The sequence below is a fragment of the Dasypus novemcinctus genome, chromosome 2, assembly GCF_030445035.2.
Source record: "Dasypus novemcinctus isolate mDasNov1 chromosome 2, mDasNov1.1.hap2, whole genome shotgun sequence".
Taxonomy (NCBI): domain Eukaryota; kingdom Metazoa; phylum Chordata; class Mammalia; order Cingulata; family Dasypodidae; genus Dasypus; species Dasypus novemcinctus.
The window spans coordinates 133,062,061-133,086,726 of record NC_080674.1 but is presented as its reverse complement, the minus strand read 5'-3'; the positions used below and the strand labels follow the sequence as shown (position 1 = coordinate 133,086,726).

The 24,666-nt window shown below is 38.9% G+C and overlaps 1 protein-coding gene and 1 pseudogene across 1 annotated transcript in view; both read right to left on the bottom strand.

The window, feature by feature from the left end:
* Positions 1-24,425, bottom strand: part of GRAMD2B (GRAM domain containing 2B) — a 115,737-nt gene extending 91,312 nt beyond the window's left edge. The window contains exon 1 of the mRNA XM_012527952.4: positions 24,179-24,425. Coding sequence (XP_012383406.2) covers positions 24,179-24,303 — 125 coding nt within the window. The 5' untranslated portion in view covers positions 24,304-24,425. The remainder of the gene's footprint in view (positions 1-24,178) is intronic.
* LOC139439843 (actin-binding protein WASF1 pseudogene) lies at positions 12,565-16,340 on the bottom strand (annotated as a pseudogene).
* Positions 24,426-24,666: the final 241 nt, after the last annotated feature.

The following is a 24,666-nucleotide window of genomic DNA, read 5'->3' as shown; positions in this document are numbered from 1 at the left end:
TGTCTTTTCTTCTCATTTTTCTCTCCTCTAGGATTCACTGGGATTCTATCCTGGAAACCTCTGATGTGGAGAGAGGTTCCTTGTCAGTTGCGCCACCTTAGCTCCTGGGTTCTGCTGTGCTTCACCTTGACTCTCCACTTGCCTCTTTTCTGATGCATCATCATCTTGCTGCGTGACTCACTTGCATGGGCACTGGCTCACCATGTGGGCACTCGTGTGGGCACTTGCTTGCCGCGTGGGCACACATTCTCTTCTTTTTTACCAGGATGCCCCAGTGATCGAACCCAGGTCCTCCCATATGGCAGGCGGAATTTCTGTCACTTGAGCCACATCCGCTTCCGTTATTGTAGTTTTGACCTGCATTCCCTGATACCTAGTGATGGTGAACATTTTTCCATGTGTCTTTTGGCCATTCATATTTTCACTTTGGAAAAATGTCTATTTAATTCTTTTACCCATTTTTTAAAAGATTAAAATTTATTTATTTCCTTCCCCTTGTAGCTTGCTTGCTGTCTGCTCTCTGTGTCCATTCGCTGCACATTCTTCTGTGTCTGCTTGTCTCCCTTTGTTGCGTCATTTTGCTGCACCAGCTCTCTGTGGGCATGGGCCGTCAGCTCTCCATGCATGCGGGCCAGCTTGTCTTTACAACGAGGCCCTGGGATGCGAACCCAGGGCCTCCCACATGGTAGACGGGAGCCCAACTGATTGAGCCACAGCCACTTCTCTCTTTTGCCCATTTTTGAATTGAATTGCTTTTCATTTTGTCATTAAGTTGTATGGTCTCTTATATAACATGGAGGTCAGTCCCATATCAGATACATGGTTTCTAAATATTTTCTCCCATTGAGTAAGCTGCCTTTTTTCACCTTCTTGACAAAGTCTTTTGAAGAACAAAAGTGTTTAATTTTGAGACAATCCCATTTATCAATTTTTTTCTTTTGTTGCCTGTGCTTTGGGTGTAAGGGCCAAGAAACCACCACCAATTACAATGTCTTGAAGATGTTTCCCTTCATTTTCTTCTAAGTTTTATAGTTCTAGTTTTTATATTAGGTCCTTGATCCATTTTGAATTAATTTTTGAATAAAGATATTAGATAAAGGTCCTCTTTCTTTCTTCTAGATACACGGTACCATTTGTTGACAAGGCTGTTCTGACCCAGCTGAGTGGGTTTGACAGCCTTGTGAAAAATCACTTGACCACAAATGTGAGGGTTTATTTCCGAACTCTCAATTCGATTCCATTAGTTAATCTATCTTTGTATGAACTAAATACAATGAGTGGACTTATGGAGTTGGACTATGAAGTGTAGGTTGGTGGGAGATGGAATGTGGGATGAGAAGGGGGAGATGATGCTAGATGTAGGTAGAATGTTTCATAAGGTCAAATGTAAATATGTGGTAATGGATGGAACTGATGGTAACACATTATAATGAATGTAACAAACATTTGATTTATGAATGTGATTGTGGCTGAAATGAGTAGTCTGGGAAGATTCATGTTAATTGGAGGACAGCTAGAAGATAATATTGGGAATGTTTAACAATGATTTTGGCAGTGGATGAAGATTGTAGTTAATAATATAAATACAGGAATGCTAGGGTATAAGAATGTGATGATACATGAGAAAATATAATTTATGGAATATAGTTAACAACAACATTGTTAAAGGTAAAAGATATGGGGTTTGGTTTTGTGAGATATGAATATAATTTTTTTCTCTTTATTTTTCTTTCATTAATAAGGACACCTTAACTATATCATTTAACTAGTCTGTGTTCATCTTTGTATCTTTCTGGATGCTAGAAGAACAACTGAGTTAGTATTAGATGGATAAAAGCATCTGGAAAGAACTTTTAGGAGTAATGTTTCCATAACTTGTTGAGCTGCCTTTTTCTATTATTTTATTTTTTGAATTTGAAATAAGGTTATTTAAAAAAAAAAAGAACAGCTGAACTAGTAAGTATTTCAGGGGTGTATCACGAACTCTGCATTTGGTGATGACCATTTCAGTATCTGTTTATCTGTGAGAATTCTCGAACACCAGAGACAAGAGGCAAAGAACTTTCACACTTCATCTATCCTTCCTTTTATCTCTCCTCTAAAAGACAGGCTGATTTCAGGAGAGCACCAACAGTTTATTTTCATTGGAGGAGATGGGAAGACGAGGATGGCAATAATAGATACAAATCCAGGAGCCACCTGCAACGTGAATCAAGACCTAAGGCTGTGCCTTGAACCAGTGACATCCTTACGCATGTCAGTGGACATTTGACTTGGGAACCAAATGTCACAGGGCCCCCTTGGCCCTGAAATGCTGCTTGAGCCTATTCTGAAGAGTCTCTCAATCTTCTTTCTCTTTTCGTCAAGGTTCTGTTTTCAAATGGTGGCATTGAGATCTTTGTTTTTTCCCCTTGTGCAGAAAAAAGTTAATATAGTAACCTGCTTTCAAGGTTGGCCCTTGGCTGGTGTGTGGAAGCTTGGATTTGGAGAATGTTCCTCCAATTCCCTGGTAAAGGTGGCTCATTATGCTTAGACTGTGTCAACAATATGATTTATGTTGAACACTGACCTTCCTTCTGGAATTTGGAATTTTGGGTATATGCTAGGCAAAACCTTGAGGGCAGAGTTTCCCTAGGCAGAAAACATGGCACATGTATTGCTGCATTTTCCTTACTGGGGAAGAGTGTGCTCTCTCTGACCCTTCCTGGGAGGAGAGAGCCCAAGGAAACCTGTCACAAGGATTCCTCCAGAGTCTGCCCGTGTTTGCTGCATTATGGTAGGGCTGACATAAATCTTAACCGTGAAAACAATTATATGCTGAGTCCCATAAGTCCTTTCAGTGGATCTCTGAATGTGGAGGTGGTCTGAGTACCGTTGACACAACTCCCTTTCTTACAGTGTTCATCCTCCTATCCCTACTCTAATCCCATACCATTTCAGTGACGGGATAAAAGGGAAGTGATTTTAAAATGTTAAACAGTAACTAAATAAAATATTCACCTAGAAGATGTAGTTTAATGAAAATGTGTCAATCCTTCTGAAAATCAGGAAACCAATTTATCAATATTGGATAAATTATTTATATACTTTATACTTAGACAAAATGAACTGTCAAAAAAAGACATGGTTTCTGGTTTTAAGCATCTTTCATTAGCTTTAAAAAACTAAAAACTTTATTGAGATATAATTCAGATACCATAAACTTCACCCTTTAAAGTGTACAATTCAATAGGTTTAGTATTTTCATGGAATTGAATATTTCAGAATATATTCATCACTCTGTAAAGAAACCCTGCACCCATTAAGCAGTCGCTCTCCATTCTTCCCTCCCCCTTGCCTCTCACACCCATGAATTTACTTTTTGTCTCTAGAATTTATCTATTCTGGACATTTCATATAAATGGAATCATACAATACGTGGCATTTTGTGTCTGCCTTCTTTCACTTAGCATAATGTTTTCAAGGTTAATCCATGTTGTAGTATGTATCAGTACCCCATTATTTTTATGGTCAAATAACACTTCATTTTATGGATATACCACATTTTATTTATCCATTCATCTGTTGGTGGACATTTGGGTTGCTTCTACTTTTTGGCTATAATGAATAGTGTTGCTATGGATATTTGTGTACAAGATTTTGCATGGACATATGTTTTCAAATCTCTTGGGTATATACATAGGCATGGAATTTCTGGGTCATATGGTAACACTATACTTAACTTTTGGAGGAACTGCCAAACTGTTTTCCAAAGTGACTAATATTTTTACATTCCCACCAGGAGCATTTGAGGGTTCCAATTTTTTATAAGCTCATCAACATTTGCTATTTTCTGTCTTTTCCAATAGGCATTCTAGGGGGTATGAATTTCACTATTTCACTGCGGTTTCAATTTGCATTTTCCTTAGATGTTGAGCATCTTATGGTTTCTTATTGGCCATTTATATAACTTCTTTGGAAAAAAAGCTATTCAAATCCTTTGCCTATTTTTAATTTGTCTTTTTATTGTTGAGTTGTAAGAGTTCTTTATTTATTCTGGATGCTAAATGCATACTAGATACATAATGTACAAATATTTTTTTCCATTCTGTGGGCTGTTTTTTCACTTTCTTGATGGTAGTGTCCTTTGAATCATGCAAATGTTTAATTTTAATTGAATTAAATTTATCTAGTTTTTATTTAGAAAGTCTACATCCATTAGCCCACTTTCATTAGAAAATCTACATCCATTAGCGCAACTCTACTACTACATGATGGAAAGAAACTAAAGATGGGAAACGTTAGAGTACAGTGGAGTGGAAAGAACATAGGATTTAGTGTGCTAAGACCCAAGTTTGAGCCCGGCTCTTCTAGCATGGGAATTAGGGTACTCAATTTTTCCAAGTCTTAGTTTTCTATCTGGAAAATGGGAATAAGACTATTTTGTTTCATAAGGTCATTCTGAAGTTTAAATGAGCTAATTAGTGAGATGGGCTTAGCATAGTACTTGATGCACAGAAGACAACCAATAAATGTTCAATTATTGTCATTTTTATTAAGACTGGAACTGGGACTGGACCAAATCAAGAAGTGCCTAGCAGAACTAAAATTATCACTCTGCTCCTAACCATGCATTTCTGAATGGCTGCTGAAATTATGCAAAACTATAGCTTTGCTTATGGTTAGATAGCCTTCTGACACCATGAAAAAACCTGGAAGGCACATAGAAGAAGGGTTTTATTTCTTTAAAATTCAGGAATAAATTATGCTGATGCTTTTTAGAAAGAAGCATCCTAGACCACAAATCTATGGTGTCAGCATGAGTGAACTTTTCATAACGACATGTGCTCATTATTATTTATCATTAGTCAAGGACTGTTTATATAACTATATGGTGAATAAGAAAACCCTTTCATTATCATTTAGATATAAGATTTTAAGAAAGGCCACTGTATATTTCAGTTAAATATTTACCTTGGTTTATAGTCTTTCCTCAGAAATTTCGTATTAATGATCTCTATCATTTGGTGTTCACAAGTACAGAAGCGATTTAGGACCACAATAAAACACACTATATTTTACTGTTATAAACTCAGATATGGGTGAAAGTTCAAAGTGAAATCATCTTCTCTGTTCAGCCTGCTCCTACATGCTAGATAGACTAATAAATGAGGAGATAACTTCCAATTAGAGATACACTTATTAATATTTAATAGAAAGAGATCTTTCTATAATTTTTCTTTTTTTTAGTTAGGCCAGTAAAGAGAATTTATTTGGGAAATGGAAAAAACAGAGCTTGCTGAGAAATGGGCGAGAAAGATGGACATACACACCAAGATTTAGTGTGAGCCCTCTAGGCAGAAACAGCCTGTCTATAACTTGTTTAAACAACTTGATCTAAAATGTTGTCACTTTATTCACCATCAAAAGTAAAAGTCTTGGTCAGTAACTGCTATAATTATATTTCCTAATGTGGACGATTTAGCAAATATTAAAACCCCTTTTTAAAAAACATACTACTACTATACCATAAAGCATTAACTTTAAATTGAACTATACAGTTTTCTAGTTTAGTTATTCCCATCTTAACTTGCAATCCAAAAAAAAAAAAGCCATTTTGGTAGTCTTACCAAGGATAAAAGACTAAACAGTACTTCAAGGAGATAAAAAAAAGAATAACATAGTCTCTTCCACTAAAGATGTGACAATTTAGTGGGTGATGTAGAAGCAAGATACTGTCACTAATGGGAGAACGAGTGAGTTAAAATGAATATTTTTCAATCATATCCCAGGTTGATAAGGCAATTTGTGCAATAATGGTCAGAGATAGAAAACAGCTAAATGTGTTTTAAATAACACTTATATCATACGTATATGTGCTAGATGTTTTCTAAGCACCTTACTAATGTGATAAACATGACAACCTCACAACAATCTATGAGATAGGGCCTATCTTTCCCCCTTAACCAAGGAAGGAAACTGAAGTTGAGAAGTACCAAGTAACTTAGTAGAGAGTGGAAACCAGGCAGTCTGGGTCAGGAGATTATGTTGCTAACTTCTACTGTATGCTACTCAAATAGGAATTAATTTCAGGGAAGCGGACTTGGCCCTATGGATAGGGCGTCCACCTACTACATGGGAGGTCCGCGGTTCAAACCTGGTGCCTCCTTGAACCTGTGTGGAGCTGGCCCATTAGCAGTGCTGATGCGCGCAAGGAGTGCCCTGCCACGTAGGGGTGTCCACTGCTTAGGGGAGCCCCATGCGCAAGGAGTGCACCCCGTAGGGAGAGCCGCCCAGCGTGAAGGAGGGTGCAGCCTGCCCAGGACTGGCGCCCCACACACGGAGAGCTGACACAGCAAGATGACGCAACAAAAAGAAACACAGATTCCCAGTGCTGCTGATAAGGATAGAAGCAGTCACAGAAGAGCACACAGCGGGGAAACGGACTTTGGCCCAGTGGTTAGGGCGTCCGTCTACCACATGGGAGGTCCGCGGTTCAACCCCGGGCCTCCTTGACCCGTGTGGAGCTGGCCCATGCAGTGCTGATGCGCGCCAGGGGTGCCCTGCCACACAGGGGTGTCCCCCGCGTAGGGGAGCCCCACGCGCAAGGAATGCACCCATAAGGAGAGCTGCCCAGCGCAAGGAGGGAGCAGCCTGCCGAGGAATGGCGCCGCCCACACTTCCCGTGCCGCTGACGACAACAGAAGCGGACAAAGAAACAAGACGCAGCAAATAGACACGGAAAACAGACAACCGGGGGAGGGGAGGGGAGGGGAGGGGAGGGGAATTAAATAAATAAAAATAAATCTTTAAAAAAAACAAAAAAGAAGAGCACACAGCTAATGGACACAGAGAGCAGACAAGTGGGGGGAGGGGAGAAGGAAGGGGAGAGAAAGAAAGAAATCTTTAAAACAAAAAAGGAATTAATTTTAATTGATTAGCTTTTTGATTTCTGGAAGATATATGTCTTCAAAAACCAGGTGTGCCAAATTACATGGTTTATATAATGTGATCTTCTTGTATAAGGATAATATGGATGTTCCGCAAAGATTATGTCTGTAAAAGAGATAAATTTCATTTTCTCACTAATATTTTTCTAGGAATCAATCACTTTGGAAATACTCTTCCTTAGCATGTTAACAGCTTCTTGTATAGATTTTTAAAAACTACCTGTTAGTAATTATATCCTGTTTAATGGTATGAAAGCTAAGTATAATATTTAGAAAATTGGTCTTGTTTGAAAAATGCATTTTTTAAGACAACTGTGGCAGATTCTGTTTTGTAGGGATTAAAGTTAATATAATTTGAGGGACTTTAAGAAAAAAAAACACGCACACAAAATTAGGTGCAGACAGTGACTACTGATTTAGAAACGTCTCATTCAAGTGATAGGTCCTGAAGCTTTGGCTTCATTAGCTTCATGGTAAATCCACCACCTCAAATAGCAACTAAAATTATTTTTTTTAAAGATCATAAGAATAAAATAATCCCTGAAAACAGTTATTCACAGTTGTTCATTCCAGAAGTAGCTTGTACTTTTAAGCTCTATGTATGTATCAGCTCATTTGATTGTCTTCCCCTCCTTTTTATTTCCCCATAGCTTAGAAAAATCCTTTTTACAATGGATCTCCCAGTTTGTGAGATGAGGAAAAAGAGGTCATGATTTGCTCTGGTCTCAGAAGCCTGCCAGAGCCAGGTGTGGGCTATTTCCACTTACACTTTCAGCATAGGAGTTTGGTTGAATAGTATTTTTTAGTACAAATATGAAGAAACCTCTTCTCCTAGTGTCTTTATTCTTATTTTTACCAGGGAAGAAACTGAGGTCAGAGAAATTTACAACAAAGCCACAGCACAAACTATCAGATTCCCCAAGTATATAGAATATTGCCTAACCTTGAACATAGGTAGCAATGTTGGAACTATGTTTCATTTTGACATGAGACAGAACTTGACCATTTGAACTTGTCTCAATTTTCTAGAGATAATCACACTTTTATTTCTGGAAGAGCTGTAATTTGAAGTCTCCTCAACTCCCTCATGGTTTCTGTATATAGACAAATCTGTAAAGTAAATACTTTAAAAAATTTTCTATCTTCATATACCTTTCCCGCCTGGTCTTTGGCTCACACTAAGATATAAAAAAACCTATGGAGATAAATAAAGAAATAAAAATATTAGAACTTGGCATAAGGTTGTGTGGATAATGACTTCCAACTGTGGAAGAGCAATAATTCTCCTACTTTGTAGCGATAATAACAGTTGCCAGTTGAGTACTTGCCAGTGCCATATATTATTCCTAATCTTCAAAGGTGTCCTACAAGGTAGGTATTACTAGCTCCATTTTACAAATGAGAATACTGAGGCTTAGAAAGATTGGATAACTGGGATAAGGTGTAGCCCAGTAAGTGGCAGAGTTGTGATTTAAATACAGGTCTGAGTAAATCCAAGGTAATGCCTTTTCACTGTGTACTGCCTTTCAGATTAGAAATAAGGTGGTAGTTCTTATGTCATCCCACAGCTATTTTGGTGGCCAACTTCAAAGATGGCCCCAATGATCCATACCTCCTGGAATTCTCACCCTTGTATAGTCCCCTCCCACACTAAATACACAGGGCTGACCAGTGTAACCAGCTGGATTTGCAAAAATGATGACACGTGTTTTCCAAGACTGGGCCCCAAGACATTGTGACCTCATTGTTGTCTCATGAATCACCTGCCTGGGTGAAAATAGCTGCCATGTTATAAGAACATTCAAGCAGCCTTTTATCCACGTGGTTCAAGAACCTGAGGCTTCCTGCCGACAACCAGCACTAATCTGCCAGGTGTGGAGTAAATCACCTTGGAGCAGCTCCATGCCCAGTCAAGCCTTCGCGTGATGGCAGCCTGAGCTGCAACCTCATGAGAAACCCTGAGCCAGAAACACCCAGCTAGTACACTCCAGATTCAGAACCCACAGATATGTGTAAGATAATAAATGCTTATTGTTCTAAGACGCTAAGTTCTGGCATAATGTGTTATATAGCAATGGATAACTCATACAGCTTTTGTCAGCCATTCTTATTCAGTTTGGAATGTGCCTGCTTGGTGATTTCATATTCATGTAAATGGATGATTTGGAATTTAGATTTGCTTTTGAATGTTGGGTAGCATGGAATCATGCAAGGATCAGCGGACAGAACTAGGGCTGTGATGTGATGCACAGCTGCACATGAGGAATGGGTGTCCTTTGTTACCAAGAGAGGACCTGTTAAGAGAGTAACTCCTAACTCAGCTTCTACAGCAATTGGACACTGCCTGATCAGGCCCATTTTGGAAAAGAAACAAATAGGATGATATTATATCTGGAGGGTGTTTAATTTTGTTTATAACTTGGGACAAGATTAAGCCTTTGAGTTTGATTTTTACTGTCTGAGGAAAGCACATCTGGGCTCTGCCCCATTTCCCCCAAACTCTTCCTTCCCTTCTATCTGCTCCAGAGACCCGGTTTTCTTTCAGCAACTTGAAATGCTTTATTTTCTCTCTCCAACAAAGAGTAGCAAATGCCATTCCTTCCATATGAGATTCTATTTCTCCCTTCTCTCCTCCAGCAACCCCTTGTCTCTCCATCAGCTCCCATCTTAAGTTTCATTTCTCAGGTACTGTGCCGGGAGCTAGAGACAAGACCGGCTTCTCTCATTCGGTCTACCTCTTGCTCAGTCCTCCCCTGAGCAAGATGCTCAGAGTCGCTTGTCGAATGCCCGTCTTCCTCTGATTATAAGCCACATAAGAGCATGGGTCACACTTGTTTTGTTCACCATTGATTCTCTATGCCTTATTACACAATAAATACTGTTAAGTAAGTATCTTTGGAGGAAAATATTATTCCAGGCAGAGAGGAAGCAAGAGTAGAGCATGAAGATATGAAAGTATGTGCCGTATTTGAGGAATTATCTATTAAATTAAAAATCTTTTATTAAATTATGATTTCTTTCACATGTAGTTTTATTCAACTTTATGGTAATTACATTTATTTATTTTTTTTAAAAAACAAATCAGTTCAATGGGAAATTAAACTAAAATTAACTTATATTTAAGTTTACAGAAATAGAAATTTCAGTCTATATCGTGCCTTGCAGACATTTATTGTGCAGTTTTCCCCTCTCTTTTTATAATTGTTGGGCTAAAACACTTGGAACCACAAGAGGTCAAACGCCAGTTCTGATCTGATATCAAGTTACTGTGGAACAACAAAAAGGTCCTGAACTATGAGTCAGAAGGTCTGAGGTGTCATCTTGGCTTTGCTACTAGCTGTTCTCCCCTCATTGAGCAAATTAATAATGTGTAGACCTGAATAGTCTGCTGAGCTTTCCCCGACTGGGGTCAGCAACACCCCACCAATCGTCAGCCTTGCTTGTCAGCTCGGGGAACTCTGCCATCCACCCAACATTTATTCATCCAACAAACATTTAGTGTTGACTACTTGGTGCTAGGAACGGTGTTGAGTGATTGGTTAGAAACAAAAGACAGTAGTATACTGGGGAAGCAAGACAAGTAGAACAGCAAGTATAATGTAATATGTGATAAAATGCCATAAAAGGAGTAAACAAAGGGTATGACGGGAGCACAGAGAAAGGGAGAGTGGTGTCCAGGTAGGTGCTCTGTATGCAGTGATACCTAGTCCAGTTTTGAAGGATGGCTCAGAATTTGCTCTGCCAGAGTTGTAGGGAGAGGAGAAGCTGATGCAGACTCAGAACTAGCGGTCAGGGCTGGAGTGTGGGCTTCTGGGGACATAGAGAGGGGCAAGAGACGTGAACAGGGAAGCAGATGGGGGTCAGAGCCCAAAGGGTGCTCTCCAGAGGTCAAAGGACAACTCTGCGAGATAACAAACACACTTGCACTGCTTCACTATTCCTGCTTCCAGTTTTCTTTCCCTTTTCTTCACAGGAGCACGATTGGAATGAGGCCTGTTCACAGTACAGCATTTTGTCCTATGGGTTTATTTGAAGGAATAAACGACACGATTTCCTTAAATTGCAAGGATCATCCTGGCAGCTATTAGTTTTGTTGTTTTTTTTCTCATTAGGCAAGGTTCATTTTGTCGACTAAACATTCAAAATGTCCAGTTTATCTCCAGATCTCAATATTGCAACACAGATATTAACAGGAAATGTGTGAAATTATGGTTAGGAGAGTTAGGTCAATAATTTAATTTTCAATGTGCATGCATGTTGTCTACCTTCTATAGCAGTTTTTGTCTGTGTCTGTAACCAAAAGAGACTGGAGCCCCTGGAAGCAGAAGCTAGGTCTGCAGCCACTTGTTTACTCAACTAGAGTTTCTTCTCCTCATGGAGTTTCTTCTGCATGATAGGTGATGAGGATAGAGAGCAAAGGATGTATTCCTAACTGCTAGAAACTCTAGGTGGTAAGTGAATATACCATTATTCTCCAGGTCTCCCCCTACTGCCTGATATTAACCACAGCTAACAAAAGATCATTTCCTGTGTGGCAAGCACTTTATATATATTATCTCGTGTAATCCTCTCTGTAATTCTATGATTATCCCCACTTTACAGGTGAGGAAAGAGAGGCCCAGAGAGGTTGCACAGCTCGTAAGTGATGAAGCCAGGATACTCACCTGGTATCATCCCTGTACAGAGATTATAGGCAGCACTCAGCACTCAATAAGCCTTTGTTAATTATCCATTGTACTTGTTCTTTCTCTACCCCTCAAAAGTACTCTCTAGAGTATATAGGCAGTGACTAATAAAAGAAAACAGACCAATATGTCAAGCCTTCAATATTAATGCATGTAACTCTGTACCTTATTCTTGTAAAATTGAAACTTAGCCTAATAATAACTATTCCTAAGAGTTACCTCTTGAAAACCTCCTGTTACTCAAATGTGGCCTCTCTCTAAGCCAAACTCAGCAAATAATCATAGTACTCCCACCCCCTTTCCCCGCTGTGGGCCATAACTTCTGGGGATGAGTCTCCCTGGCACTGAGCACAAACCAGCAAAGCATTTGGAAAAAGACCTTGACCAAAAGGGGAAAACATCAAATATAAAAGAGTTTTTAAATCACTGAGAGATTTCAAAATGAGTCCGGAGGTAATTCCAGAAGTTACACTTACGCCTGTCTCAGGCAGATCTCATTGACTGCCACCGTGAACAATACCTCAAACTGGGGTGCTCCTGGGGTCTCTAGAGCCATCTAGACACTATAGGCAGGGCAGACAACCCCTTGAAATCAGCACCCTGTTGAGGGGCCTTACCTTGAAATATATGTCAAACTATTTTCCCCAGTGTAACAGAGTTAGACTCATTTATAATTTCCCTACACATGATTCTCCTACCTCTCTTATTTGAGCCTATAATTGGCAGTAAATACATGTCTCAGAGCATTAAATCTTCAGTCTGTTCATATGCCAGCTGAGCCCTGAATCTCAGAAGAGTTGTGGCTAACACCTACTCTCCAGATCTTTGGACTCACTCAGGACAACTAACAAAATGATGGTGATGGACAACACCCATCTCAAAACAGAGAGAGTGTCTACAACTGCAAGCAAAACAGTTCCTTCCATCTGCGCCATGAGATCTAAGCCCCCCTCTCAATCTGAGGCAGAGTGGGCATCCTCAAAGAGGAAGAATGAACAACATAAGGGGGAATGCAACTATGGACAAAGCACACTTATTAATATTGTGGAAATGGAAGAACATGTAACATTCTTATAAAAATAGTGGTTACCAGTGGTTGTAAGGGGAGAGGGAAGGGACAATAGCTGGAACATAGGACATTTTTAGGGCATGGAATTATGTGTAAGCCACAATGTAAACTATAGACCTTGGTTAGTAATAATGTTTCAATGTTTACTCATCAATTGTAACAAATGTACCACACAATTGTAAGATGTAATTAATAGGGGAAGATGTGGGAGGGGGAGTGGGGTCTGGGTCTCCTTCATACTTTTGATGGAACTTTTCTGTAATTGAAAACGTTTTTTAAAATAAAGTTTATTATATTTTAAAAAGTACATAGAACACATTCCATTATCTTTTTACAAATGAATTCACTGGAAATTTACAGAATCACATAACGAGTTAGTGTAGAATTGGGAACGCCAGGTAGCTCTCCTTAACCAAACCCTTGCAGAGCACTAGGCCTACTTCTGAAACCGTTGTCCCCTTTGGGGTTGTAAAAGTCACCCCGAAGAAACCGCATTAAATGACCCTAGAAGATGGATTTGATTTTTGGAAATAGCCCAAATAATTTGAAGCCAAACCAGGTGAATAAAAGTTGTCCATGGAGTTTGATAATGCCATTTTGGTCATGTAGCTGACTGCACATTCACTACCTGAACTGCTTTGGAAGCATAATTTAGCCATATTAAAAACAACAGAAAAACTTCTTTCCCTCTTCTATTTACTTACTTTCCTCCTATAAGTAATATAAAGAATAACTGTAATCCATCTCCTACAGTGAAAAGCCACAAAGGTTTATAAGGTCATGTCTGTAAAGAGTTCCCATGAGTAAGCCACTGTGTAAACTACTATAATCACTATTGGGTTATATATAAGCCCTCATTCATCACCCATGAGCTTCTTGGCAGGGCTTCCTGCTTTGCCCTCTTTTAGTGTCAGGCTTGGTCTTCTACATAGTTAAAGAAGAGGCAATTCCTGGGACTTTCAATTTAATTATAAATTGCCTGATTTATTTTTGTTAAAGAGGAAGACAAATTATATAAATAATAATAAATTAAAAAGATGAAGGCATTTCAATGAAACTGATTTTTTAAACCTTCCAAAGGAGCTATTTATTCAATTAGATTGTTATTCGTCAACAGTTATATAAGTTACATGTATGTTTAAGTCAGAGTATTTCACAAGGAAAATTTTTATTTAACTCCTATAGGAAAGCAAAATTGTACCACACAATATATAAATGGAAGAGGGGTACTGATAAACATTCAAATAAAGTAAGTATTTAAAAACAATAAAGCAATAACTAAAAAAAAATTCAGGACAGTTACCGGACATTGTATGTCCTCCCACGGCCTACTGGGTGGAACATGGGAGAGTGTGGGCTATGATGTGGACCATTGACCATGAGGTGCAGCGGTGCTCAGAGATGTATTCACCAAATGCAATGAATGTCTCATGATGATGGAGGAGAATGTTGTTATGGGGGGAGGAGTGGGGTGAGGGGGGTGGGGGGTATATGAGTACCTCATATTTTTTGAATATAATATTAAAAAAATAAAGACAAAAAAATTCAAGCATTCCTTTAGATTCAACACTACAAACTAAATATAAATTCTGATTGTACTCATATAATCAAGGCAGTGTTTCTTCTTTTAATATCATCAGGAAATGGAATAAAACTCTATTAATAGAGAGACCTGTCCTCAAGACTTCCATCTCAGTTGCTTTCTTTAAATTAAAATTTGCAAAGCACACAATTAAGATATACATAAAAAAAACTGAATCTACTATTCCAACAACAGTAGTCTATGTTTAATACTTAGTGGTTTATTTGACCAAATTATTTCTTTTCAGGGAAAAATTAGAAGCTATGCCACTGTAAAACATTTATTTGTAATGTATGCTAATATTTTTCTTAGAAATAAAAAATGATGGAGGAAAGAGTTATTTATCATAAGAAAAAGAAAGCACAATACTAGAATGTTAAACATCTTCCAAGAACAAGTACCATAGAGGACATTTGCATTTAGTTTTGAATATTTATTCATGCATTTTTCTTATTCCAACCAATCTAAGTCATCAAATTCTGAATCATCTGTGAATCGCTACACTCCACAGCAATATGGTGAGACAGGATGGCAGCAACATCATTTTCAAGGTGTTCATGTTTAGCTTCCTGTTTACTTTGCTCTTCTGCTTTACCTAGCTGAATGAATACTTTTTCATCTTGCTTCCAGAAGTACACTCTTGGTCTCATTGATTACAGGAAGAGTTGAAGAACAACGCTTTGACTCAGACACAGGTATAACTTGTGATAGAGGAGATGTAGGCATTAATGGAACATGGGGATGCGGAGCAGTAGATGGAGTTGGATGTAGCCCCGAAAGGGGAGGGGGTAAACAAAAGCTGCAATCATGACAAGTGATGATTGTCCAATGCCAGGAGGAGGCAGAGGAGGAGGTGGGGGGAGGGGAGGCAGTTCCTGGACTTCACCTTGTGGGAGTGGATAAACTGGTATGGTGTCACCTACCGAGGAAGCTCTAGCTACTGGGGGAGAGGGCAGTTGGAGAAGGAGGTAGGTGAAGAACTCTAGGGACAATCTGAAGAGGATTTGGAGGTAGTGCTACTGCTGGAGCTAGCAAAGTAGTAGTTGGAGGTAGAGGTTGGGGAGGTACTGGGGAGCGGTGAGGAGTTGAATTCACTGACGCTTGTATGAAGAAGTGGACAAGGATGATGGAAGAGGTCATGGAACAGGTATGTGTGTGAGGGGGAGTGGGGGGCTCACAAACACAGGTATTCTGCCTGCAGCAGGTGATCGAGAGCAATTTTCTATCAAGCCTGTAGCACAGCTGATACAGGTGGGTATAGGTTTTATGTCTCCTGCTCCATACATTGGTAGAGGTGGTTCAACTCTAATCAGAAGCTCACTCATCTGACTAAATCGCAAGGCAGAAAGTAAAATCCATTTATATGATCCACATATATCATAGTCTTGTTTCAAAATGAGAGGCTGGGCCATTAGCAACTTTGATATGCTTATAGAAGAGATTAGCATCTTCTTCAATCAGTTCTGGGCTTTGGGCCACCTTCCGTCTTTCTCTCCACCTGTCCTGAGGAGCTCATGGCCTTTTTCTGGCTCACAAGGATAATCTAGATTTTCCTTCTGCTTCCTCTTTTCTCCCCTCTTGTCCTCTCTATCTTGCAACAGTTTTTCTTTCTATAGATCAGAGAAATATGAAGGATTGGTATAAAACTTCAAACCTTCTTTACCACCATCTATACAAAGGGTGAGACTGTTGAGAAGTGGAGACTGTTCACAGACATCCTTTGTCTCTTTTACTGGAATAGGTATCTGGTGGTAAAAAAAAAAAAAAATGTGGCTGATCTTGAATTGTAGAACTTCAGAAAGCTTTCCTCATTGTTAAATCTTGCAAAGAGAATTCTTCTTTAGGATCAAGCTGTGTGCCACTAATAGATAAACAGTCCACCTGTTCCTGCAATGAGTTAACACTGAAGGAAAAGCTATGTGCTTCAAAGATAATTCTCCAAATATATCTTCAGCATATTTACTTAGGCTCCTTAGTTGTCTAATTATATTTGTCAAAGAAATATTGGTTACACATTGCAGTTCATTCTTAATGTCGCTAGGCAGCTGTGTGTGGCACAAATGCCTGCCATCTTGAGATCAACCTTTCTGCCACTTCACAAAAATAAATCAACTGTGAGTAATTGCATAAAATACCAACTTCACTGCTAGGTCTTTAGCCCACAAATCTGAAGCTAATTGAATGTTTAATTTGTTATGGTAAAAAGCTTTTAATAAAAGAGGGAACTTTAAGTTGATCTCATCCAAAATAGATTTCCATGAGGTTTTTGTTTTGTTTTTTAAAGATTTATTTAATTTATTTCTCTCCCCTTTTCTCCCCCTGCCCCATTGTCTGCTCTGTGTCTATCTGCTTGCATTCTTGTCAGGTGACACCGGGAATCTGTGTCTCTTTTTTGTTGCATCATCTTGCTGGGTCAGCTCTCCGTGTGTGCGGTGCTACTCCTGGGCAGGCTGTGCTTTTTTGCACAGTTTGGCTCTCCTTGCAGGGCACACTTCTTGTGCTTGGGGCACTGCTACACGGAGGGCACCCCTGCGTATCAGGGCACTCCTTGTGGATGGCAGTACTGCGCATGGACCAGCTTATCACACAGGCCAGGAGGCCCTGGGTATCGAACCCTGGACCTCCTATATGGTAGGCAGATGCTCTATCAGTTGAGCCATATCCACTTTCCTCCATGAGGTTTTAACTTTATTTAAAAAGCAAACCAAAAATTAAACTCTAGAATATTACATTTAAAAGAAAAACAATTTCAGGCATTCTGAATATTTTATGAAGTGATCACTGAACCACTGAAAAACATTATTTGAAAAACTGGTTTTCCTATAGATATTTTTTAAATGACCATAAATGCTTTGACTGATAACGGGCAGTCACGTGCAAAGCCAGCATGCATCCCACTCCGAAATTATATCCCCAGTTACAAAGCACAGATCCTGCATCAGGTCCTACAAATACAAAAATCTCAGATCTGCTGGGGAACACAGGTATGGAAGCAATTACAATTGGGCTGGATTTAGGTTTTGTGGACTTGAGGTTGATACAAATTTAGGGTCTTATTTTAGAAAAATGATGAATAAAAATTATTATGAACGTGAATATTTATTTAGAATGAGGAAATCAATTTCTTAATTTGAAAAAGCTGACAATTTCCACAACATCCCCAAATCCAGAAAAGTAATGTAACACTGTTATAAATTAACTGCTTGACACTGATGTCTATGGTTTTTAAAATAATTTTTAGCTGATACTCTTTGTTCTCTTCATATGGTGAAAATTTTATAATACTTTTCAATGAAAAAGCAGAAGACAATTTAGTATTTTCTCTAGAAAAAAAACTTTTCTATTCCTGATAGATAAGAAAGAATCTTTCAGCTCAAGTTTATTAATGATAATATCAAGCTAGGACATGATCTAAAATGTGACATCCACAGTTGTGGTTGCTCATTTTAATACTGCCTTGGGTTTGTGCCCCATAAATACAGGAATTTTGGTGGTTCCATTAAGAGCAATTACTCTCAGAAAAGAAACAATAGTTTGGTGCATTTATGGCTTTATAAGATGCCTTTGGGAAACGGACTTTGGCCCAGTGGTTAGGGCATCCGTCTACCATATGGGAGGTCCACGGTTCAAACCCCGGGCCTCCTTGACCTGTGTGGAGCTGGCCATGTGCAGTGCTGATGCACGCAAGGAGTGCCGTGCCACGCAGGGGTGTCCCCCGCGTAGGGGAGCCCCACGCGCAAGGAGTGTGACTGTGAGGAAAGCCGCCCAGCGTGAAAAGAAAGTGCAGCCTGCCCAGGAATGGCTCCGCCCACACTTCCCATGCCGCTGACGACAACAGAAGCGGACAAAGAAACAAGATGCAGCAAATAGACACAGAGAACAGACAACCAGGGGAGGGGAGAAATTAAATAAAATAAATAAATCTTAAAAAAAAAAAAAAAAAGATGCCTTTATGATTATAAGATGCCTAGTCCTAACAGGAAAGAATTTCTGTTTTGACTAGGCATTGGTGAAGACTGAATCACCACTTAAAATTTACATGTCTGAGGATTAGAAGGATTTGCCAGAAATGAGCTTTTGGCTCATACCTTTCGAGTCTTGTTGCTCTTCTACTATTCACATACTTTAGATGCATGGCACCAGTAGGATGTGTTTGGTAACACCTCTGACCTTGTACCTCCATGTCGCCAAGCAGGGTGAGTTGGCATAGTGGGTGGCAGGAGTATTCCTGCATGCCACTCTACACTGGGATGGCCAGCAATAACTTACCCGCACATAAAAATGACTGCAAACCCCATAAATATATCTTACTAAGCCCAAACAAGTGTATCTCCAAACATCTTCCCCTTAACTCAGAATGCCAACAATGCACTGGGCCAATCCAGTGCCACCTGTCTGGAAGGGAAGTGTGGCAGAGGGAAAGCTGGAGAGGAGAGAGAGAGCAGTCATAACTAAGTGCAGCTGAAACAGTTTCTGCATATTGTACAAAAACTTACGACTATGTGAACACATTGCTAAGCACTTGGAGGGGCTCATATAAGTGACGGCTGAGACTGAAACTTCCTAGGTTGTCTAATAAATACGCTTCTGATTGCAATACATTCTGATAAGAGGTTAATATGGGATGTGGTGCCAACAAATAAGTAAAGGCTGCTCATTCTGAGGGGTGTAACTGGGGTACCACAGTGAGGTCTCCCCTGAGGAGCTCCCCTAGAGCTTTCAGGGTCTGCATCTTGAAGGATGAATAGGAGCTGAGCCCATGGGCTTAACTAGTGAAAATGGGTCATAATGTCTACCTTGTTTCTGTTCTTCACTTGCCAAGGAGTTCTTCTATCCTTTTCCCTACTAGCAGGCAAAGTGGGTTTGGCTAAGCAAGGGAAAGACTTGGGAGGAGAGAATGGAAGGGAAGAAGGGGGAATATTTCTCCCTCTATTTACTGGCGGCTGCTGAAAAAAGTAGATTAGTAGAAACAGATGCACTGGAGCCACGAAGTGTAGGTTCCTTGAGGGCAGCTGCAAGGCTGCCCTGGACTCTATAATTTCTTTGCGCACAGGCCGAGTGGCCCAGAGCCCCACCCCCTCCAGCTGCCTCATCTCCGCCCTCTTGCACTGCCATCTTGGGCCGTTTGTGCTTCCAAAGCCCACGGCACTCCATTCCTCACATTAGCTCCACTGGGCAACCTCCACCTTTGCCTAAAACTGAGACAGATAATATTTTGGGCAAACAAATTTATTAAGAGCAATTGACTTAGTGGCTAATTTATATAATACCTCTCCAAAAGCCCATCAACCTAATAAAATTCCTGATTTTATATTTGCTGACTGACTGACATATTGAACTGTTAATTCACTACTTTTAAAGTTTAGAAATTCCAAGTTTTCTTTTCCCAAAGGCTGCCCAATATTCGGTATGTTTTGGGAAATGATGATGTCCTGTACATTTTGTATCTTGGGATGTTGTATACCTTATGAATGTCAAAGCTTTTCAAAATGAGGATCATCTCACTGGAGACCAGGAAAACACTCAATAATCTCAGCAGCCATTTATAATTTTGAAATAACCTCTTAGAAAACCTTGGTTAGAGGGAAATTTTTAACCTGAAAAAGGCTGATAAAACCTGAAATGTTAAAAAAAAAACCAACATTCCCTTTAAATTCAATAATGCTCAATTTTATATTGGCATTCTTTGCGTGTACAATCTAACAACAGGAATATTTAAAAGGAGTAAGGTGGGGGGGAGAAATAAAAAAATAAAAGGAGTAAGGATCAGAGAGGTAACAAATTTTTAAATATTTTAAATGATATTGTCTTCGGAGGAACCTTAGAGTCTACAGATTGATTATTAAAATTAGTGAGAAGATTAAATATTGTTGAATATAAGGTTAATTTAGAAACTTAATTACATTTCTGTATAACATTATCAAAAGGAAATATGCAATTAAAATATATTTACAATAGCAACAAAGACACAAAGAACCTCAGAATAAATAAAAAACATGACGTGTAAGACCTTTATGTAGAAAATTCTGAAACTTCAGTGAAAGACATTAAAGAAGTCCTAAATAAATGGTGGGACATACTGTGTTTGCAAATAAGAATACTCAACCCTGTAAAAATGTCAGATTTCCTCAAATTGAGCAATACTGTCAATGCAATTTTAATTTTTAAAAAGCCTGTACTCAACAAGCAGATTCTAAAATTTAAATGGAAGAGCAAACTATTAGAAAGAGCCAAACCTACTGATCTAGTAGGACTTGTCCTACCATATAGCAAACTTTCATTATGAAGTGATGGTTATTAAAGCAGTGATATCAGAGAAGGTATAAATAATCCTGATGCATGACAGAACTGCCATTGCCAATCAGTGGGGAAAGGAAGGGATATTCAGTAAATAATGTGAGATAATCATGTATGTAAAAAAAATTAAAATGATGCCCTAATTCACATCAGAAGAAAATTCCAAACATATAAAAGATTGAAAGGAAAACATACTTTTAGTAGAAAATACATAAGAACATTTTTATGACCTCAGGGTAGAGAAAAGAATTTCTTAAGTTACAAAAAATGCAAATCATAAAGAAAATAATGAATAAATTGATAGATTAAAAATAAGAAATTGGACAAAATAGAGAGCATGAACAGGCAAGCTTCATGATGAAATAAAATATTTACAACTCATATAACTAATTATCAGCAACTGGAATATTTTTAAAACTATGTAAAAGTAAGACAAAATTAAATGACTCCTCCCCCCCACAAAGGGTCACAAATTAATAAACAGCCATCTTACAGAAGTACAGAAGAGGAAACAAAAATGACCGTGAACATGTTGAAAAGATGCTCATCCTGTTATTTGTAAAGGAAAGTCAAATTAAAACCATATCGAGATAACATTTCACACCTTCCATATTGGAAACAAATTAAAGATCTAAATCAAAGACAATTCAAATGTTGTTGAGGCAGCAGAAATACTGCTTTTAGTAGCGTAAAAGACACAGAACTTTGAGCCATGATTTGGCGTTAACGACTAAATCATGCACATAAACCACAATCCAGCAATTCATCTCTTAGGTAGAAAATTTAGAGACACTCTTGCACCAGTGCACCAGGAGACACAGACAAGACGTTCACTGTAGCCTGCTTGAATTAGCAAAAATCTGGGAACGACCCACAGGGTCTTCATTCTAAACTCTCCAGTTGCTTCCCGTTGCCATTAGAATAGAATTCTAAACCCCTTCATCATCTGCTTATCTCTCGGATTTCATTTGCTGCCACTCTCCCCAGGTTCTCAACATGTAAAATCTTCCCCACTTCAGGGCAACATGCCCCTTCCCAATCATTTCATTGTTGACTCTTTTATACCTCGAAGCCTGGTTCTAAACATCACGGCCTTAGAGAGTCTTTTACTTACTGCCCAATCTAAATGTGTTTTCCTCATGTTATTCTCCACCTAAGCCCTGTATTTGAATATAACATATATCAATATTTGTATGCATGTATGCATTCATTCATTGATTCATAATTTTTTGCTTGTCTTCAACATTAAACTGATAACTTCTATGAGAACAGGGACTATTCTATGTCACTCATGAATGTATCCCCTCTGCCTTCCACATAGCCTGCTTGTAATAATTACTCAATAAATCTTTGTTGAATAATTGAATAAAAGCACTGTATAAATTGTGTCTACTTGGAGTAGTTTGTCAATCTGAGAGTACATTTTATTAGCTTTAGGAAAGGAAGGAAAAGGATAATGGGAAACAAAAAAAAAAACCCACATAAACTCTTAATATTTATTTAGAGGGTAAAAGGAAGTTGTTTGACAAGCTTGTTTTTTTTTTAACCGCAAATATTTGACCAATATATGCCAGAATGCTTCAGCAAATTATTTTCAATGTTCTTTAAATAAGATGAAAATCCCCCAATACCCAAAATATTTGGAAACATTTACAGCTGCACCTAGTGTCTTTAGACTGGTTCGATACATACTATTTGTTTGTTTTGTTTTTAAAACACTTACAGATGCTAGCATAGAGATTTAATATGTTGAATATTCAAACATGCAAGTGAAATAAGCCCTTACTCTTTCCTTGAAAGAGATTTGAATTAAGGTGACGTAGGCTTTAATTTTATTTTTATTCTATTATTTTATTTATTTAAATCATATTTATGGTATACATTTAAATTATACTTACTTATTCTTATTTATGTATTTTTGTTTTCAAAATATAATATATACATTTATATATATTTGTTGTACTCTCTGTTTATGCATTTTTTTTTTTTAAGATTTATTTTTATTTATTTAATTCCCCTCCCCTCCCCCGGTTGTCTGTTTTCTGTGTCTATTTGCTGCGTCTTGTTTCTTTGTCCGCTTCTGTTGTCGTCAGCGGCAGGGGAAGTGTGGGCGGCACCATTCCTTGGCAGGCTGCTCCCTCCTTCACGCTGGGCGGCTCTCCTTATGGGTGCACTCCTTGCGCGTGGGGCTCCCCTACGCGGGGGACACCCCTGCGTGGCACGGCACTCCTTGCGCGCATCAGCACTGCGCATGGGCCAGCTCCACACGGGTCAAGGAGGCCCGGGGTTTGAACCGCGGACCTCCCATGTGGCAGACGGACGCCCTAACCACTGGGCCAAAGTCCGTTTCCCTGTTTATGCATTTTAATTTAATTTTTCTTGGTTTCAGAGTTTGAGCTCTAAGAAGAGTTTGCATGGCAGTCTGCTTAAAGGATGGCCTAAGCAGACAAAGCAATTCAAGAGACATTTGAAGCTCAGCAAAAGATACAGTTCCTGAGAGGGTTTTACATTTTCAGTCACAGGAATTCTGCATCTGCTCCCACGACCGCTAATGCAATTAAGGTAGAGTCATTTTCATGACAGAAAAATTAAGCTAACTTTAAAATAAATGTATTAAGCAATATTTTGCATGGATTCAGACTCTTGGTCTTTAAAACATCTCTTTAAAAGCATTTAATTTGTTTTCATAACCGAACATTTTGATATGTGAACACCTTTTAAAAAATGGGATTTTTTTTTTGTTTTCTGCCTAATTTTTAAATGCTATAACTTTAAGCAATTTTTCACGTAAATGATTTAACATTATTAAAAATGAAACAAACAAATGCTCACGTTTGACCCTTGATTTCCTGGATATGGTGCTATCTAAAAGTAAAGTCCAAAGTGGAGTTCATTCCTTTGCCCACAGTTGAGAAGTATCCCTAAAAGTTATGTGGAAGTTTACATGAAAGTTGGATAAGAAGTTATTTCTTGTACTTGACTTCCACATTTTATAAGTTGCTAGAAAATTATTATGAGATAAAATGTATAAAGGTTTGATAAATTGAATTTCATTAAAATATATAAACCTCACGGTTCTGTTGGTGCAGATATCACCATTTTCAGCTAAAAAGGACAAGGCATCAAAGCTGCTGTCAGTCACTGTAGGGTAAATAGTTGAGTCAGAGCACACTTTATACTATTTTACAATTTAATTTAGAAACGCAGAAAAAAAGGAAAAAGGACAATTATTTTAATATTTTAATCATTACTATTTTAATAGTAACCCAGATAATTCTAACACCAAAGTAAGTTTTTGGTTCAACCACTTGGCTGTACTTCCTATGAACTTCAGTCAAGAACTGAGGAATTGCATAGCAGCCAGATACCCAGTACTGAAAAAGGACTAAGGGAGGCACTAAAAACTATTTTGCCCTGAAAAGGGGTAATAGTTCCATTTTCTCAAAAAATCTTATCCCTTGTTATGTGCCCCTTTCAAATCCACCGGCCAAGATGCTTGGACCCTCCACGTCTTCTTCTCTTTGCGGTTGGCTGGTACTACCTCGGGATGACCAGGAGCTCTCCAAGGGCCACCCCTGACGGCTGCGGCCCCCACGGGGGCGCAGGCTGTACTCACCCTAGGAACACGGAGCCGGGGCTGTCGGTGGAGCTGTGAGGGGCCTCTGCGCCGGCCTTCTCGGGGCTGCCTGGAATCTCAAACCGGAACACCGTGTCAGTGGAAGACAGCCTTTTTTTCACCATGGTGCACCTGTCCAGCGCCAAGTCAAAAAATAAACTCAGATGCGCAAATCCTAATCTCCCAAACAATGTGAAAATCTCTGCCTTGTAGTCTTGCTCGTTCCTGCATTGCCGGAAGCGCTTTCTTCACGTGACTCCTAATCTAGCTGAGGCTATTTTTTTTTTTTTAAGTCAGTTAATGAGTAACATGTAAAGTATGACACAGGGTGGTTTTCATCCTACCTACATTTATTCCAAAGGAAAAATAAATATGTTTGGGTAATTCTGCTTTCAGTTTACTAATATCAACACCACTTAACTCCAGATTTAGGCAGAAAAGTCTCCAGAAAAGCAAACTCTTAAAACCAAACAAAATGGGGGGGCAGA